The sequence below is a fragment of the Haliotis rubra genome, unplaced genomic scaffold, assembly GCF_003918875.1.
Source record: "Haliotis rubra isolate DU_JTF1 unplaced genomic scaffold, ASM391887v1 Scf242, whole genome shotgun sequence".
Lineage (NCBI taxonomy): Eukaryota > Metazoa > Mollusca > Gastropoda > Lepetellida > Haliotidae > Haliotis > Haliotis rubra.
The window spans coordinates 463,946-481,984 of NW_025766470.1; the positions used below are offsets into that span (position 1 = coordinate 463,946).

An 18,039-nucleotide genomic window follows, 5' to 3' on the forward strand; every position below is an offset into this window, starting at 1 on the left:
TCATCATCATCACATTTCGCGTCATTCCAGTAAACCACAGTTAAGTATATGCAAGAACCGAGAGTGTCGAACCAAGAAATGCAGGAGTTTGCCAATTTGAAAAATTATTAAATATCTAAATAATATCTACAAATTATGAAGGGTATATTTGGCCCACATAACACTTGACTACAAGATCTGTAATTCCTGATGTGAATATTCATGGTTTGTTTGAACTTTTGCATCGTCAACTATGTGAAAACAATTGATTTTCTCAACATTGTACTACACTATCCCACGTGACAGGCCTAAAGGAAAACTTTATTCCTTGATCCATGGAGCATATGTAACTAAGCGTGATGACCGTACGTAAACATATCTACGATTCTACATCATCATGCACTTTCTTCAGAGGTTCCGTACAATGCGTCATATATCCAACCACCTGGCATCTGATGTTTACTGGGAAATCAATTTATGAAATGGTGGATTTCAAAGTAAGCAACAATATTATGCTTCCGTCCATTTTGATCCGTTTAAATTGCGTGTGGTTTGGGTCGTTTTATTCAGTTCATCACTTTTGTTGTTGTTTTATTTTATTTATTTTATGTGTGTGTGTGAAGGTGGGGAGGGGTCACACATTATTTTTGTGTGTGCCATGTTTTATTTATTCATTCATTTATTTTGTGTCCGTGTAAAAGAAGTATTTATTTCCGTTCCTGTTTTATCCACCTGAACTAGATATATATGAGACTATAGAAACTGCCTTCTCTTTGTGATACTTAGATCTATCCTCAAAGATCAGAGTGACCACCAAAGTCTGAGCAAGACTTTATGGCATGAGGGTGAAATCAACATTCCCATACTCAACTAGCCCTCCATGCCCACTACTACACCTTACGGGGGCGGTGGGGTAGCCCAGTGGTTAAAACGTTCGCTCGAGTCACGCAGAAGACCCGGGTTCGATTCCCCACATGGGTACAATGTGTGAAGCCCATTTCTGGTGTCCCCCACCGTGATATTGCTGGAATATTGCTAAGAGCGGCGTAAAACTTAACACACTCACTATACATTACGTACGTAGCTTTGGTGTGCACCTAACACTACTTTTATATGTACTATCGAACACATGCTGTCTACAAAAAATTACATCGTCATACCCCCACCCCTCTTTCACAGAAAGCTGTTTCCGCCTCTGCCTAGCCATATGTTCCGCTGTTTCGTCGGGTGAACTCTTTACTTGTCTTTGCACGTGTATGTGACGGTGCAGGATACACTCACTTTCCGCGTTTTCAAGAATATCACACATTACAGATACGTTAGTAGCATGTGCATAAAATCGGTGATTTTAGACTTAAACTGTGCCACGTTAGAACAATACGAAGTATGTTTTGCCTTGATCCCTACATATCTGACATCTGCCACTACTAGTTTACCAATTTGTTCAAGATACACAAATGTGTGACCTATATAGATCTAGTACATATTTAAAACATATTATTCAGTAATACAGCGACGATCGAGATAGAATGAATGAAGAAAACTAGAAAGAGTCTACAAAAAGTGATACCACATATCTTTACATATGTAAACATCTCGATTACATGATATTTCATCACTAACATTCACATTATTTTTACCATGACCGAGTTTCCAGATCATGATAGCTGCATGTGTAATTCAGGGTATTGTGATTGCCAAAGATTACACCACCCCTTAGTTCAAATTTAAGCACTGAAATGAACTGTTGTTTTCTTGTTTGACCTAATTCACAGTCTTGTTAATGAAATTAAAACCCTAAATACCCTTGCTGATATAAGATCAATCAATCGTTCGATAATCCGGCGTTCAAATAGTTCACTAGAACATCACGCAGAGATAAAACGGCAGCACGTCAAACGTCACAATACCCAAATGGCACTCAACGTCGCGAACGGTGCCTTTAACTTTGCTAAAACGTCACTTTTAACTGGCCCTTTTACCTGATAAAAACGGCACACATCTTCTTTCTGTGTGTTTGAGACCCTGTACACATATTATCAGTTTGTGTTTTAAAAATCGGATTTGTTAGGTCTGATTCATAGGGGAATAACCAAATATGATATGTTGCCGTTTTAGCCTCGTCCCTCACACCGGATATTGACACCGGTACCGGAAGCCACATGTCAGCCTCGTTGTAAAAATCTCATGCAACACTTTCATCACGGTGAAACTGGCCTGTTATAAAAGTACTTAAACTTCGGATCGGTTTGAGTGAAAGTCAACGACGTTGCGACGATGTCGACTGAGGACACGGCAGCCCAAACGAAAACGGATAATGGAGCTGGAGGTGAAGGTAGGGTCGGATCGAGACTGTCGGTTTTCAGCCGGCTGTTTACGTTGCAGCAGACGCTCCGAATCAATGCAACTTGGAAAACTTTGTGATCAGATAGATTTTCAATTGGTTGATTGTTATTGTCAGGTCAAGATTACAGGGCCAATGCAAATCGCATGTGTATAAAACATTTTGAAGTTGTTCGAAAGTAAAGTCAAACACCTTTGTGTCGAAGGTGGATGTGTCGAAGTTACGGTTGTCTCGAATAACTGACTGACTGAGTGAGTTTGGTTTTACGCCGCTTTTAGCAATATTCCAGCAACATCACGGCGGGATTGTCTCGAATGAAAAATGGCTCCCCGAGTATTTCTTATTTAGACATTTTGTGGTTGTATCGAAGTTCGGATATCCATTATTTATGCAGGTCCCTTCAACTCAACACAATTATGCTTGACAGTAATCTGTATGCAATCACTGTCACAAGTGTTTCTTACACAGAATTAACAAGACTCCTAATATATTGGTCTTACCCATGATACTTGATCATGAAAATACCTATACTGCCAGCGCCATAGACCGCGCATTAGAATTTTTGTTTGGTGTATGTTGGTATAGATATACTACTGCCACTGCAACAAGATTTTCCCGTTATTTGCATATCCTATTTATAAAGTATAAACTACTTAGTAATGCATGAGCAAATTGGTACTTATACTAGATATCAGAATAATTATCAGCAACACTTAATGTGGGACACATCAGCTTGCAGATGCCGACAGCCTGTTGCAATGTCTCCCTCACCTGATGTATCATTTCCTGCTGAATTCAGAGATCAAATTTAATTTGATAATTCTGCTAATTCTGTTGCTTAGTTTTAGTGAAACGTCTTTGCAGATGCATGACTTGTAACAGGCATTTTCCTAATAAAAATGATAAACATGTCAATCAGTAAATAAATTTTGAAGTGAATCTGGCAATCATTTGTGTAAAAATGCAAATATGTCACTTCTGTAATCACTAACACAAAATTCAACATAATTTCAAAACAAATTCAGGGTGTTTTTGGTGGGAATAATGATTAATAAATCAATGGTTTGATAGATCTTTCTACTACTGGTAGGGGCGTGGGGTAGCCTAGTGGCTAAGGTGTACGCTCATCATGCCAAAGACCCAGATTCGATTCCCCACATGGGCACAATGTGAGAAGCCCATTTCATGTGTCAGCCAGCTGTGATAACTGGAATATTGCTAAAAGCGGCATAAAACCTCACTCACTCACTCACTCACTCACTCACTCACTCACTCACTCACTCACTCACTCACTTTCACTCACACTCACTTCACTCACTCACTCCACTGTATGAGTCACATGCTAACAGGTAAAGGTCTGGATGAGGTGCATCAAGCTGTGGTTGCCAAATTACCCAAACCTTGCCACATGCAAACCTGTAATTTATCAACACATAATTTATTTTCAGGTGCTCCAAGGCAAAAGAGTGAGAAGGAATTGTTGAAAGAAGCAAAAAAGCAGGAGAAATTAGCCAAACTAAAGGCTAAACAGGAAAAGCAAGCGGCTTTGGATGCAAAGAAGCAAGATGGAGAAGGGGTATGAGCTTCCATGTTTTCTTGTCAACTGGACCCGTGAAGATTTGGGTTAGAATTGATCTTCAGTAACCCATGCTTGTCGTAAGAGGCGACTTACAGGATCGGGTGGTCAGGCTTGCTGAATTAATTTCCACATGTCATCGTATCCCAATTGCGTAGATCAATGCTCATGCTGTTGATCACTGGATTGTCTGGTACAGACTCGATTATTTACAGACCGCAGCTATATAGTTGGAGTATTGCTGAGTGCGGCATAAAACTAAACTCACTCACCGTTGTCAGCTGTTTGAAATAAGAACCATCAATGATAACATAGAGAGTGGACTCGTAAAAGGCATTATGTTTTTTATAGTGTTTGCTTAGCTAGTCTACAGATCCTAAAATGAGGAGAGTGGAAAAAAGAGTGGTTTATAATTATATTACAGCCAGTTTAGTCCATTGTATTATGTATTTTCGTTCAAAGAAATTGGAGATTAGCAACAGTATACATTTTCTTAAACCACTCACTACACTTGATGTAAAAAACAATGTTTCCAATTTTTCCCATCATCCCATTGGCGGCCATCTTGGATTTCAAAATGGCCGCCACATTCAATAATGTGCCACCCTTTTTTTTCACTTTTTAAAGGTTACAATTCTGGTTCTATTTTTCAGTATATATTTTGAAGCTTTTATGCTGTTAAGGATGACTTGTATACACCCCAGTATCAAAGACACTGTTAATGTGTATACATGAAGGGAAATGTGTTATTATATACAAAATCTAAACATTACATATTTCATATCAGCTATTTAGGATATATATCTATACACTGAACTCCCAAACACTTGTATTTTGTTATACTTATTTTGCTCTGTATAAAACAAGAATATTATGAATGTTATGATAACCACACTAGCTGTTAAAAATCAATGAAACTACTAACTTGTTGATCAGTGGTGTAAAGCGTTAGGAACAGGTTGAAGATGAATGTCCACAATGTCACAGAATTGATAGCTTAATGTCTATCCTCAGATGTTGCAATCTTCAGACAATATAAGCACCAAATACACAACACCATTTACAGCAAGTCATCAATATCATCGTGGATTTCCATTTCAGACATGTAATCATATCTCAATCGAAAAGTTGTCATTAATGATGAAAGTATATATCCACAATGTCACCGAAAGGAGAGTCTTTCACACTCATCATAAGATATATTTACAGCAGTTCATCAAAGTTATCATCAGGAACTGTTTCCTCCACTTGAGACTCTTCATTCTCACACTGATTACTGCATTGACAAAGTTCAGTACATGGTAAGTCCTTTGATTTGCATGTACACCGCTGAGAGTTGAACAGTCTGTCTTGCACTGGCATCGAACCATCTCGAGAATAGCCTGGGGGAGCTGGCAGAACATCTGTGGTGACTGGTCTAAGCTGAGCATCCTTATCCCTATGAAACCCATTATCTCATTGGGTCCAAGAAGACTTGTTTGGCAACATGAACTTGAGCCCATACCCATGCCTGCATCTGAACTCTGTGAATGTGCTGTTTCAAGGCACCAAGTGTTGGAGGAGCCTATCACTTTCAGCCATGTGCTTGCAAAGAGATACCATCTGAGTTCAGGAATTTCATTCAAGGTGATTGTTTTTGGACAATACACAGCACATACAAATCTAGCTAATGTTGAAAAGGTTTCTTCATCAAGATCTTCTCTACAACACAGCAGCTGCAAAGGCTTCAACAGTGTCTTCGGTGGCTCTTAGAAGCGTCTTGAACCAATTTGTCTTCCCAATGCGAGAAAATCTACTTGTGTTATCAGCTCCAGAAAAGGCATGGAAGGCTGGCAGAGCCTTGGCTTTTTCAACCCCAAGTGATTTCCATATATGCTGTATTTGTACTTCACCTGATGCCATGCAGATAGATGTCTTTACTGGCAGGTGATCATAATTTGCTATGATTAGCCGCGAGGGGCGTCCAGTATCTGGAGAAGAAAACAAGTTCAGAGTCACCACGAGTTTGGCTGAGATGCACAGATGGCTTGGTAGATCATCAGTGTGTCAGCCTCTTCATGGTTGTTTGACTCAAAGTTGATGCTGCTGTTACTTCTTGTGTTACCCGATGCTGAGGTGATGAAGAGCTTTGATGAATCCTTGTTGTACTCCATGGTCTTTGTTGCTAGGTACTCTGCAAGGGTCATCCTTGGTTTGAGTGTCGTGAGATAAGAATGCGCTTCAATGTGATGTGCTTGATTCTTGTTTCATCAGTTATTTGGTACTGGACTGGATCCTTGCCATGGCGTCTTTTTTCCCTTGTTGACCATTTAAGTGAATCAGGTTTATAGGTATCAAACACAAGAATGACTTCATCAAATTCTCTTGTAAAGGCTCATCAGTCGGGTTATTGAAGCACTGACTTAGATCCTTTACTGTCTCCACCACTGCAGGAGGTAACTGTGTCATCTTCTGTAGAAGAACCATACCATCAACTACAGCAATCCTATACACTGCAGAGTCAATTTGGTCAAGTTGAGGGCCATTTCTGGATCACTGATCATATGACTTTTTACCCAGTTCCTCAAGGCAACTGATGAGTTTTGACTTGTCTGTACATTGTAACAACATGCCATCCGGGGAAAAGAATGCTCTTGGTGTCAGTGTGAATTCATAGTTCCCCTATAGCATGTTTCAAGGTCAATATCAAGCGGCTTGATCTGGCTAAAATCATCAACCGTCCATACAAGTCCTTTGTTTCTTTCAGGTCCACAATCTTGTCTCCGAAGTTTCACTGTTTGTTTCTTGCTGTCAGACATGTAGAGATGGTTGTTTTCCTTCTTCACTGAAGCCCATAGGCTGGCTGTTCCATTGATTCTTTCTGCCACATATTCTTCATACAACTTTTGCCGGTCTCATCTATGTTGAAATTATCACGAGAGACATACTGATCTTGAATATATGCATGTGTTATCACATTCTGCGAAGCTTGTCCCCTTCAACAGTAAAAGGATTCCCATGACTAAGGATAGCATTCTTGATTTTTGTCAACTGCAATATGGTCCCGCTGGATAACACCTGGTGCAAGGTCATGATGCTCCTTGACTTTAGCTGCTTCAAAATCAAACTGACTTTTAAACTCATTTTGCTAAAAGCGTGACAACTCAGGTGCTGCCAGAAAAAACTGCTGTCTTGCATTTTGCATTCCAGTGATATGCCAAGCGAGACCAGAGTGTACCTTCATTAGTCTGTTCAGTTGTTCACATGCATGATCAGCTCAATGAACACAAAGGGGATACCTTTCTTTGAAACTGATATATTTCCATTAGCCAGCTCATTCCATGTGTATGGATCCTTTGACCTCAGTGCATACATATCTGCTAAATTATCTGGGCCACAGTCTTTTGTATTTGATCCGATCCATTGCAAAAAGAGAGTTTGCTCAGTTCTTCACCAAGCCTCTAGATGCAACCTAAGATCTGCATTCCTTGATGCAGCTATGAAGAAGAGAATGTCTTCAACCGCGATTGTAAGTAGTTCATCATTGACTTGAACATGGCATGTTTGCACATCTCTTGCTCCCAGGACTGAAATTTGGTCATTAGATCATCCATGGCAATTTGTCTAAGCAGCTTAAGAATTTGCACACTTCACGCAGATTCTGCCTTTTCACTTTTGTCAACTACATTACAGGCTCTGACAATTTCCTTGGTGAAATCAGAGTAAAACCACTTGCAGCCCAGGATTATTCCTGAAAAACTCCTCAAGTGATAACTCATACAGTGCAGTGTAAGAGTACAGATGAGCTTCGGGAGGCAGCGTTTGTAGTGGATACATTTTAGTATCTGTCTTGTTGTTGTTGGACCAAAACATCAGCTTCCATCCAGGCATCATCAATTCCAAAATTTTCAATAGATGTACCAAGAGCTCTTAGAGCAGCCATAACAACATGCAACTCACCAAGCCTGGGCACAAACTGTCTTTTTCAAGTCAGGACTGGAATCAAAAGTTTAACAACTTTCTGGAAGTATAGAGCCATGTCGAATGATATAACAGTTGGGTGATCTTTTCCAATTGCCAGTTCTTTCAGATTCTGAGCCTGTATCATTACTGCCAGTAGTGTTGACCATTAGGTAATGCGACTTCAGGGAGTAATGGCAAAGCCCTCCACTTGTTGTCATTGTCTTGCTTTCAGACAGCAAAGAATTGTATGCAGCCAGCCTGGAATCATGTTGGCTTCTCTCTCTTCCCTCATTCTGGACATCACTGATGCTACTATCCATCCAAAGTGTGTCAAGTAATAGCCTTTAGAAATACCATCTCTATTGAAGTCCAGTTTTGTCCCATTTGTTGATAACTGAGATGTGGTTTTCAAGTCTGGTTTTCTGCAGGGGATCAGCTTTGTATGATAGGAGCAACTGTAAGATTTTGGCCTTCCTGTGTATGTCCAGGGGTTGGGATATCAGTTCTCCTGAGGCATCAACCTTCTGGTAGACGAGCAGTCACAGTTCCATGTGTGGATTCCCTTCCCATCAGGTGTGTCTTCTGCAAAGTCTATATTTGTCAACAGCAAAGAGACAAATGAACCTTTCGAAGAAATGGTGGAGCGTATAAACCGTTGAAGTGTCTTGTATTTTTAACAACAGCATTGGCAAGTGAAGTTTCTAGAAGAAGAGCAGCCTGTAAGGAATGCAGTAGTTGTGGGCACTGAGGAGATCCATGATCATCTTGTTTCTGGTGTTGTAGTGAACTGCAAGGGGCTAATCCAAAGCACCTGAGGATTTTCCTTTCCACGTAATCCTAAATGCTCCAGACTCTCTTTGCTGTTTATATTTTACCTGTCTTCTGGATTTGACACCATACATGATATTTTGGCAGATTAGCAAGTACACTTCTGTCAACAGTACTAGTCTTTTCTTCACTGCTGAACTCAAGTTTTGTTCCAGCCATTATCCAACGAATGAGAGAGTAGAGTTCAGAAGGAACATCATCTACAGTACTTTATAACTTGCGCATAGAAAAGTTGCTGTTATCTTCTTTTCTGAAAGGCCTCAATGCTCTTAGTGTTACCAGCTTGGCAGATTGGTATATGTGTTTCATATTTTCCATGCTGTTGTCTCTCTCAATAGCATTATGGACCATTTCTTCCTCACAAGCATTTGGGGGAATACAGCACAGCAGGTTTCAGCCCGGTCTTGTTGAAGGACAGATTTCACATTGGGAAGCTTCGGAAAGGATCTTTTCCTTCCTGAGCCACTGCCTTGTGTAGGTAGGCACATGCTTGTCCAGCGTTTTAACCCCTCAAGAATAGCGATATATGTTTTCTCAATTTCCTCTAGTGATAAAAAGCCTTGTTTGCTGTTTGCTGGTCCACCAAAATCAATCAATTCAGTTATACATGCAGTTTGAACTGGATGCTTACTTGCTGGTTTCCTGGCGTGGGACATGGAAAACATGGTTGAGTCCAACAAAGTCTTGTGATATCGGACATCAATGGCATGTGCATCAGTTGGAGAAATGGTAGAGTTTAATCTTGTTTTCAGAAAAGGATTTCTTGAAATCTCAATTGCATCTCTGAGGGTTGAGCCAGCTTTTTCCTGTCCTGACTTTGAAAAAGCTGCTGTTGATCATCCTGTTGACAGAAGAAACAAAGATTGTTGTCAAATGGAGATGTTGATGATCTTGTGAAAGGCATTGCTGAACATTCAGGCTGACTTTAGGTGTTCAAACCCTTTCTTTTCCTTCCCCTCTTGCTGCATCGCGATTTGTTCAAAATCCTGGAGTTTTTATGCTTTCTATTCCTGGCCGCGTTGTATTTGGTCTTTATTTGTTGCATTAGAATAGCAGCTTCTGTGCCAAACAGCCTTGTGTAATTCAAGTGTCTCCTTTGTGCAACCTTCAAGTCTCTGGCGAGATATCAGCGTGCGGTCCATCTTTTAAAAAGTATGCAGCTCATGTATATGATTTCAACAAGTTGTCATATGATTCCAATCTTGGTTTGTGATACAAGAGAGTTTGATTTTGTCAGTGGTAGCATTTTGACATAAAATGCACAAACTCCAGTTAAGGTCCTTCTCATTTGTTGTTCCATGACAATGGCTTAGCTGTGGTATTGTTGTCATGGTGACCTGAAAATATAAATATAATTCATCTATTTTTTGTCATATCAACCCAAATGAATTAGTTATTGTAAAATAATCACCTTGCTAAAGCGTCTTTTCAAAAACCGCTGAATTCATGACAAATGTGGAAGCAATTATAGTAAAATCACTACATTATGATCAATTGCAAGTCAAAATCTTACATGGAAATAATAGTATAAATTCTTCAACAAATAATCACAATAATTGTACCCAAAATAAGCATTTTATAAACTGTAATCACTAAAAGGATACAAATACAACACCTAAGTAAGAATTTAACTATAAACTATCTTGCAAAATTGAGATATTTTGTAATTTGGTTCACCACAGGACCCTATAAAGGAAACATTGTTCTTGTTTGTTGTAATGAAATTATCATCTGTGACTGCATCATAACATATTAGGGGCCCTTTTAGGAGGGATGTTTTAATGGCAATATTGTGGTGATACAAACCATGTTTCCTGATTTAAATAATTAAAATACATTCTATATTGTCAGAGATGTGGACTTAATAAAACACTTGATATACAACATCATGAGAATAGCCTTAAGAACACATCATATACAAAACAAGTAAAGAAGAATATCCCCAAAAGGCCCCTATGTTTGCATACAAGCACAAAGACCAAACACTTGCTTTTCACTTATTTAAGCAGATATGTAACATTCTATCTATATGATAGCATGTCAAATACTATGAAAATGTCAATCAATTTACTACTAAATGACTCAGAAAATGACATATACATCTAAAAATCAAAAAATAATGCTAAGGAGGCAAGTGGTCTCATGTGATAGAATTAATTGATATCACATTTTATAAAGTATTTTCAATCAAAATATATAGAGATATGTCAACACTTGAAAATATTGTTATACTGACCTTCAAGTCATGCTTGATATCCACTGTGTACCATCCTTTAGACACAAAATTGTCTACAAGTTCTTCCTGTTTTGCAAAGTCATCACTGCCATGTTGACTTCATAGGACAGAGTCACAAAGGGAGACAACTCATACGGCAGTAATCTCCTACAACTAATCATGCTTCCACAACTGGGAAGGAACTTCATGGTGCCAACTATAATGAAGTTTTATTCACTTTAAGAGAAAGTGAAAATTTGGAAACATTGTTTTGTAGAAAGTAAACCCTAAAGAGTGTAAAATAACACAGAGAAACAAATCTCAATTTTTTTGAACTTAAAAAATTAAAAGTGAACATAATGCAATGGACTAGTTTGTCATCACACTAGTAAAACAAGCATGAGAATCTAATTTTCATCTTTTACTAACAGAACAAAATTCTTCTTTTTCTAATCCAGCTACCAACAACCCTAATTATTTGTTTAAAAGTCTAGAATTGAATGGGCCTGGCAAATTTTGTTTTCAAGCACCAAACCAACACACTATGTAATCCCTAAGGCCACGAATACAAGAATAGAAATACCAGTAATTAAAACATCGGCTTTACTTTAACATGCACCCACCCTAAGCAGTTACATCAATTTTTGATTGTCTTATCTTTTTGTTTTAGAAGAAAGATAAGAAAAAGAAGGAGAGATCAGTCATCACTTATGATATCAAAACAGAAAAAGGAAGCAAGAAAGGTTTGTGATGATCAGGATGTCAGCGTCCATGGCTATAGAATATGGCGATAGAAGATACAGTAGCCACAGCAGTGGCTGGGCATTTCAGTAGCCCCAGTAGCAGCAGGCCAGATTCAGTAGCCATAGTACTGGCAAACAAGGATAAGTTGGACCGGTGCAGAGAACGCGTTTATGAGAAGTAGGTGGTGCACAGCAATGGGCAAACCCATTTGGTTTGTGAAAGGTAGAGCAGATGTAGGCTAGTGCATGTGTATTGCATGACGATGAAATTGATTCAACGCGTAGCTGCACACGCCTTTCTCATAAGACTCTCATATCGGTGTAGCAAGTCACACTACACTTGATCGCGGACAACCTGGGGCCCCTTCGCTCACAATGGCAAGCGCAAGTGGGCAGCACTCATACATGCTAGTACAGGTCAGTTGTCGGGTCGGTGGTCAACTTATCCTTGTTTGCCAGTAGTAGCCTGAAGGATGGCCATATTTGTTGACCATCTTCTTAATGGACTTGTTGATGATAATCTTCATGAGCCCTCAGTGGAGATTCCAGCTTAGGGTAGAAGCCCTGCGAAACATGCATGTAGGAAGTCTTAATTGATTGAGTGAACAGGCTCTGTAGGCTGGCTTATAGCTTGTCATCATATTTTGATCGTTACTCATATCAATCACCCGATCGTCTTGGCCAGACTTCATTATGTTAGTAAATGTTTTATTAGCATTTCCACCATGTCTGTTGTGTTGATATTAGCCATGTTGGTGGCCAAGCTAAAGTAGTACGGCAGTGTTGTATACATGCACAGTGAAGTGGTCATGAAATCAGACCCATTTTCATTCCAAATTGATTGTGTCTAATTTTATTGATTGTCCAATCAAATTCGAGTATTTCACATAGTCATGGTAGAATTGGGCATTGTTATACAAAGGATCACATCTAAAGGAGATAACATTATATAGGGTCTTACAACTAAAGGGAAGTGAGGTAGTGTCATGGTTCAAGCATTGGGTCATCACATTGAAATACAAGGCTTTCATTATCTAGATTTCTGGTACACAGGGCCCTCGTGTTGGTTGATGCTTGTTAAGGAGACATTTACAACTGATGCTTTCTTTTGAGAAGCCATGGCTTGAAAAGAAATTCTTGCATTTCCAAGTCAAGCTACCCCACCACCCTGTAACCCATAAGAATCGGCATCGGGTGGTCATGCTTGCTGACCTAGTTGACACATGACATCATATCCCTCCCAATTGTGTAGATCGATGCTCATGCAGTTGATCACTGGATAGTCTGGTCCAGAGTCGATTATTTACAGACCAAAGAAACAAATCATTCTTATTTTGTACTTTCTGTTACTGATCATGATGTAAACAGATTGTCATAGACAGATGTTGATGATGAGGCACTGTTAACCAGCAGTACTGGAGCAGTAGGTTGCATGATTTCAATGCTGACTAACATGACCTGTTTCTTTTCAGACACGAAATGTCCCATGCCAGATTCCTACAGCCCGGAGTATGTAGAAGCAGCTTGGTATGACTGGTGGCAACAGAGCGGGTTCTTCAAACCAGAGTATGGGGTAAGTTGGTGTATTGAAGATTGGTTGTTTTTCTTTGTTTAACGCCACACTCAGCAATATTCCAGCTATGTGGTGGCGGTCTGGAAATAATCAAGTCTTTACCAGTCAATCCACTGATTAACATCATGAGGCCAAATAAAAAAAATGTTGTGGTTCTGATTACACCTCTTTAAAATTTAGGGTAGGTAGGTAGGTAGGATTTTTTTTCACATTTATTTTGAAATGTAAAGTACGAACTAATAACACATTTATCAATGTGTAATTGTAACATATGTTATACTTGGGATTACACTTTCTTAGTAAAGTACAGATTCTAGTACTTTTTGGGTTGAGTCCCATCCGGGATTCGAACCCACACCCTCAGAGTCAGGTACCTAATCGCCAGCACACAAAGTCAGTTTTCCACTGTAATTGCAAGCTTGCAGCCATCATGTTGACTTTCTCTATCAGAATGACTGATGTCTGTCAGTGCCGGGAAAAAACAATGGTATTTGAAAGCTAATTTTATTCATACCACTTTAAAAACATAGGGCGGCACCAGAATTCAAGGGTTGATTGGGTAATCGGAACCACAACCATTTTTTTTTAAAGGCCTGAGCATCGATCAATGCAATTGGGATATGATGACATGTGTCAACCAAGTCAGTGAGCCTGACAACCGTGCCTGTTAGTTGCCTCATATGGCCATCCCAATGGATCTTCACCCATATTGCTATAGGTAACCCACCATTGGGAGTGGGCCTTGTTTTACTGTCCCTCTCCTTTTCGTCAAAAAAAATGTTTTTCCCATGACCCACCTCCTCTCTACCCAATTTATTCCTCCTGGTCGCTGATAATTGGCCTGTCCAAAGATATGTTCAGATTTGTAAAGTTACTGTTATTTGAAATATTCAAATGATGACAAATTTTCATACTCCTTTAGTCTCTTTATATTTGGGTAATATTATTCACTGTAACCCACCCTTTCTTTTTACTATCATATATTATTACGCTTTTAATCTTACCAACCATAACATCCTTTGTGAGTGAGTGAGTTTAGTTTTGCGCTGCTTTTAGCAATATTCCAGCAAATATCACGGTGGGGACACCAGAAATGGGCTTCACACATTGTACCCATGTGGGGAATCGAACCCGGTTCTTCGGCGTGACGAATGAACGCTTTAACCACTAGGCTACCCCACATCCTTTATAACAAACCACCAGTCTCTTTTCTTGATTATTGTCATATCATTGTTCTTGTTACAGGGTCGAGACATCAGTACAACTCCATATGAAGACAAGTTTATCATTGTCATCCCGCCTCCCAATGTAACAGGGAAACTCCATCTTGGACATGCTCTCACGAATGCCGTGGAGGACTGCCTCACAAGATGGTGTGTTTGTTCTTCTGGCTTCCAAGCTTAAGAAAAGTTTTTGTTGTGGTTCACATTTACTGAGGAGCTGATATGTACACAAAATGTTACGATACCTCCAAACTGAAGAAAACATATTTGCAAAAATTCCAAATATCAGAAAACAATATCTGTTTGATCTAAAATATATTCTTTGTCTTCAAGAAGTAAGTGTGTTGTATTTGGTTACAGGCATCGGATGAATGGTAAGATGTGTCTGTGGAACCCTGGGTGCGACCATGCTGGTATTGCCACACAGGTGGTTGTTGAGAAGAAGCTGATGAGAGAGAGACAACTGACACGGCACGATCTGGGCAGGGAAAACTTTGTTGATGAAGTATGGAAGTGGAAAAATGAGTAAGTTGCCAGGAATTTTGAAGTTATAATCTGTAAAATATGGATCAGATAAATCTGTGACTGAAGGAGTAGTTGACATCCAGATTGACGTCAAGACACCTGGACATAGGGTCATCTGAAAATAGAATGACACAAGTATCCTGGTAGAATGACACATTTGTCACTGTTCAGTAAAACAGTTACATGCAATCATCAGGGTATGGAGTCATCAGGGCGCATAGTGACACACAATCATCAGGGGTCACAGTGACATGAAATCATCAGGGGTCACAGTGACACACAAATCATCAGGGGGCACAGTGACATGAAATCATCAGGGAGTCACAGTGACATGGAATCATCAGGAGGCACAGTGACACACAATCATCAGGGTCACAGTGACACACAATCATCAGGGGCACAGTGACATGACAATCATCAATCTTAGTGCCAAGGTGTTCCCAAAGTCACAGTGACACACAATCATCATCAAAGTGATCACAGTGACAAGGTGATTGTACAAAGTCATCAGGAGTGCACAAGTGATTGTACACACAATCATGCAGGGTGATTGTGACATGAAATCATCCAAGGTCATTGTGACAAGGAATCATCAGGAGGCACAGTGACACACAATCATCAGGGCCACAGTGATTGTACACAATCATCAAGGGTCACTGTACACACAATCATCAGGAGGCAAGGTGATTGTACAAAGTCATCAGGGTGCACAGGTGATTGTACAAAATCATTGCCAAGGTGATTGTACAAAGTGATCTTAGTGCCATCATGATTGTACAAAGCAATCAATCTTAGTGCCAAGGTGATTGTACAAAGTGATCTCCAGTGCCAAGGGATTGTACAAAGTGATCTTAGTGCCAAGGTGATATCTTAGCTTTCAAGGTGATTGTACAAAGCAATCTTAGTGCCAAGGTGATTATAACAAAGAAGCGCCCTGGGTGATTGTACATTGAAATTGTACAAAGCAATCTTAGTGCCAAGGTGATTGTACAAAGCAATCTTAGTTCCCCAAGGTGATTGTACAAAGCAATCTTAGCACCAAGGTGATTGTACAAAGCAATCTTAGTGCCAAGGTGATTGTACAAAGCAATCTTAGTGCCAAGGTGATTGTACAAAGCAATCTTAGTGCCAAGGTGATTGTACAAAGCAATCTTAGTGCCAAGGTGATTGTACAAAAAGCAATCTTAGTGCCAAGGTGATTGTACAAAGCAATCTTAGTGCCAAGGTGATTGTACAAAGCCAAGGCCAAGGTGATTGTACAAAGCAATCTTAGTGCCAAGGTGATTGTACAAAGCAATCTTAGTGCCAAGGTGATTGTACAAAGCAATCTTAGTGCCAAGGTGATTGTACAAAGCAATCTTAGCACCAAGGTGATTGTACAAAGCAATCTTAGTGCCAAGGTGATTGTACAAAGCAATCTTAGTGCCAAGGTGATTGTACAAAGCAATCTTAGTGCCAAGGTGATTGTACAAAGCAATCTTAGTGCCAAGGTGATTGTACAAAGCAATCTTAGTGCCAAGGTGATTGTACAAAGCAATCTTAGTGCCAAGGTGATTGTACAAAGCAATCTTAGTGCCAAGGTGATTGTACAAAGCAATCTTAGTGCCAAGGTGATTGTACAAAGCAATCTTAGTGCCAAGGTGATTGTACAAAGCAATCTTAGTGCCAAGGTGATTGTACAAAGCAATCTTAGTGCCAAGGTGATTGTACAAAGCAATCTTAGCACCAAGGTGATTGTACAAAAGCAATCTTAGTGCAATCTACAGTGCCAAGGTGATTGTACAAAGCAATCTTAGCACCAAGGTGATTGTACAAAGCAATCTTAGTGCCAAGGTGATTGTAGTGCCAAGGTGATTGTACAAAAGCAATCTTAGTGCCAAGGTGATTGTGATTGTACCAATCTTACAAAGCTTAGTGCCAAGGTGATTGTACAAAGCAATCTTAGTGCCAAGGTGATTGTACAAAGCCAAACTTAAGGTGATTGTACAAAGCAATCTTAGCACCAAAGTGATTGTAGCTCCTATAACTTGAAAACCTTAGCGCTAAGGTTTCTTTGTACAATGGCACTGTGGTTTCAAAGACTTCCTTGACTGTTTCCAGGAAAGGGGACCAGATCTACAACCAGTTGAGGAGACTGGGCGGATCCTACGACTGGGACCGAGCTCGTTTCACCATGGAACCAGTAAGTCCTTATACCTGTACCAGTGGGATATATATAGTTTCCGACCAATAAGTTTCTTCTTTCTTGTTTAATCCTTCCTGGCTCCAAGTGCTATTTTCCTGGTTGTCAAAGCATTAGTTCATGAGCACAAGGAGGTATATTGTACAGTTTTTCACTTACCATATTTCATTCCTCACACATGGTTTCGTCTATATTGGAAACAACAAACCTATGCCTCTTTAGCTGTCAGTTACACCCAATTCAACCCTGAAGTGACATTGTCTAAAAATATGAATATACAGAGATGTACCTGGAATCAAACTAAGTGGCAGGCAAACTGGGACAAAATCATTTGTTTCAGAATTGTAATGTTTGTAAAGGTTCTTGTGTCTGTACTTTATCATTATTATGATGTTAACAATGCATTCAGTGTAAGGGACTGTTCATAACTTATGGCTACGGGAGCTGATGATGATTTTAAGGAGGGGTCACCCGTTTTGTTCTGGGGAGGGGAGTGTCATCAATTATGTACATAGAAATATTTAAAAATTATGCTTAAAAATTATTGGAAGGGGAGGGGGTAACTGATTTTGTACATGATACACGGGGGTGTTTCTACTTACTTTGTACATAAATTTTAGGGTGGGGTCATTCACATTGTACATGCTTCTGCATGAAAATCATCATCACCCCCCATGAATTATGAACGGTCCCTAATAATGTAAAAAGATGTGTTGAAGTCTCTTCATCTTTAGCGGTTCTGTTATCTGTGAAATCTCCATCTTGTATCTCCAATTTGGTGCAGATATGCTGCCTGATATAATTTTTATACAATTAGCTAACTTGTACTGTACTTGATAGCCACAACATATTATCATGGTTGCCATCATAGGATGACGTTTATGCATATTTTTATCAAGCATCATTTGA

At 39.6% G+C, this 18,039-nt stretch overlaps 1 protein-coding gene across 1 annotated transcript in view; it reads left to right on the forward strand.

The window, feature by feature from the left end:
* Positions 1 to 2,142: 2,142 nt before the first annotated feature.
* Positions 2,143 to 18,039, forward strand: part of LOC124278860 (valine--tRNA ligase-like) — a 39,010-nt gene continuing 23,113 nt past the window's right edge. Inside the window, exons 1-7 of the mRNA XM_046714643.1 lie at positions 2,143 to 2,314; positions 3,772 to 3,899; positions 11,555 to 11,627; positions 13,100 to 13,200; positions 14,446 to 14,573; positions 14,784 to 14,948; positions 17,049 to 17,130. Of these exons, the coding sequence (XP_046570599.1) occupies positions 2,257 to 2,314; positions 3,772 to 3,899; positions 11,555 to 11,627; positions 13,100 to 13,200; positions 14,446 to 14,573; positions 14,784 to 14,948; positions 17,049 to 17,130 (735 nt within the window). The 5' untranslated portion in view covers positions 2,143 to 2,256. The remainder of the gene's footprint in view (positions 2,315 to 3,771; positions 3,900 to 11,554; positions 11,628 to 13,099; positions 13,201 to 14,445; positions 14,574 to 14,783; positions 14,949 to 17,048; positions 17,131 to 18,039) is intronic.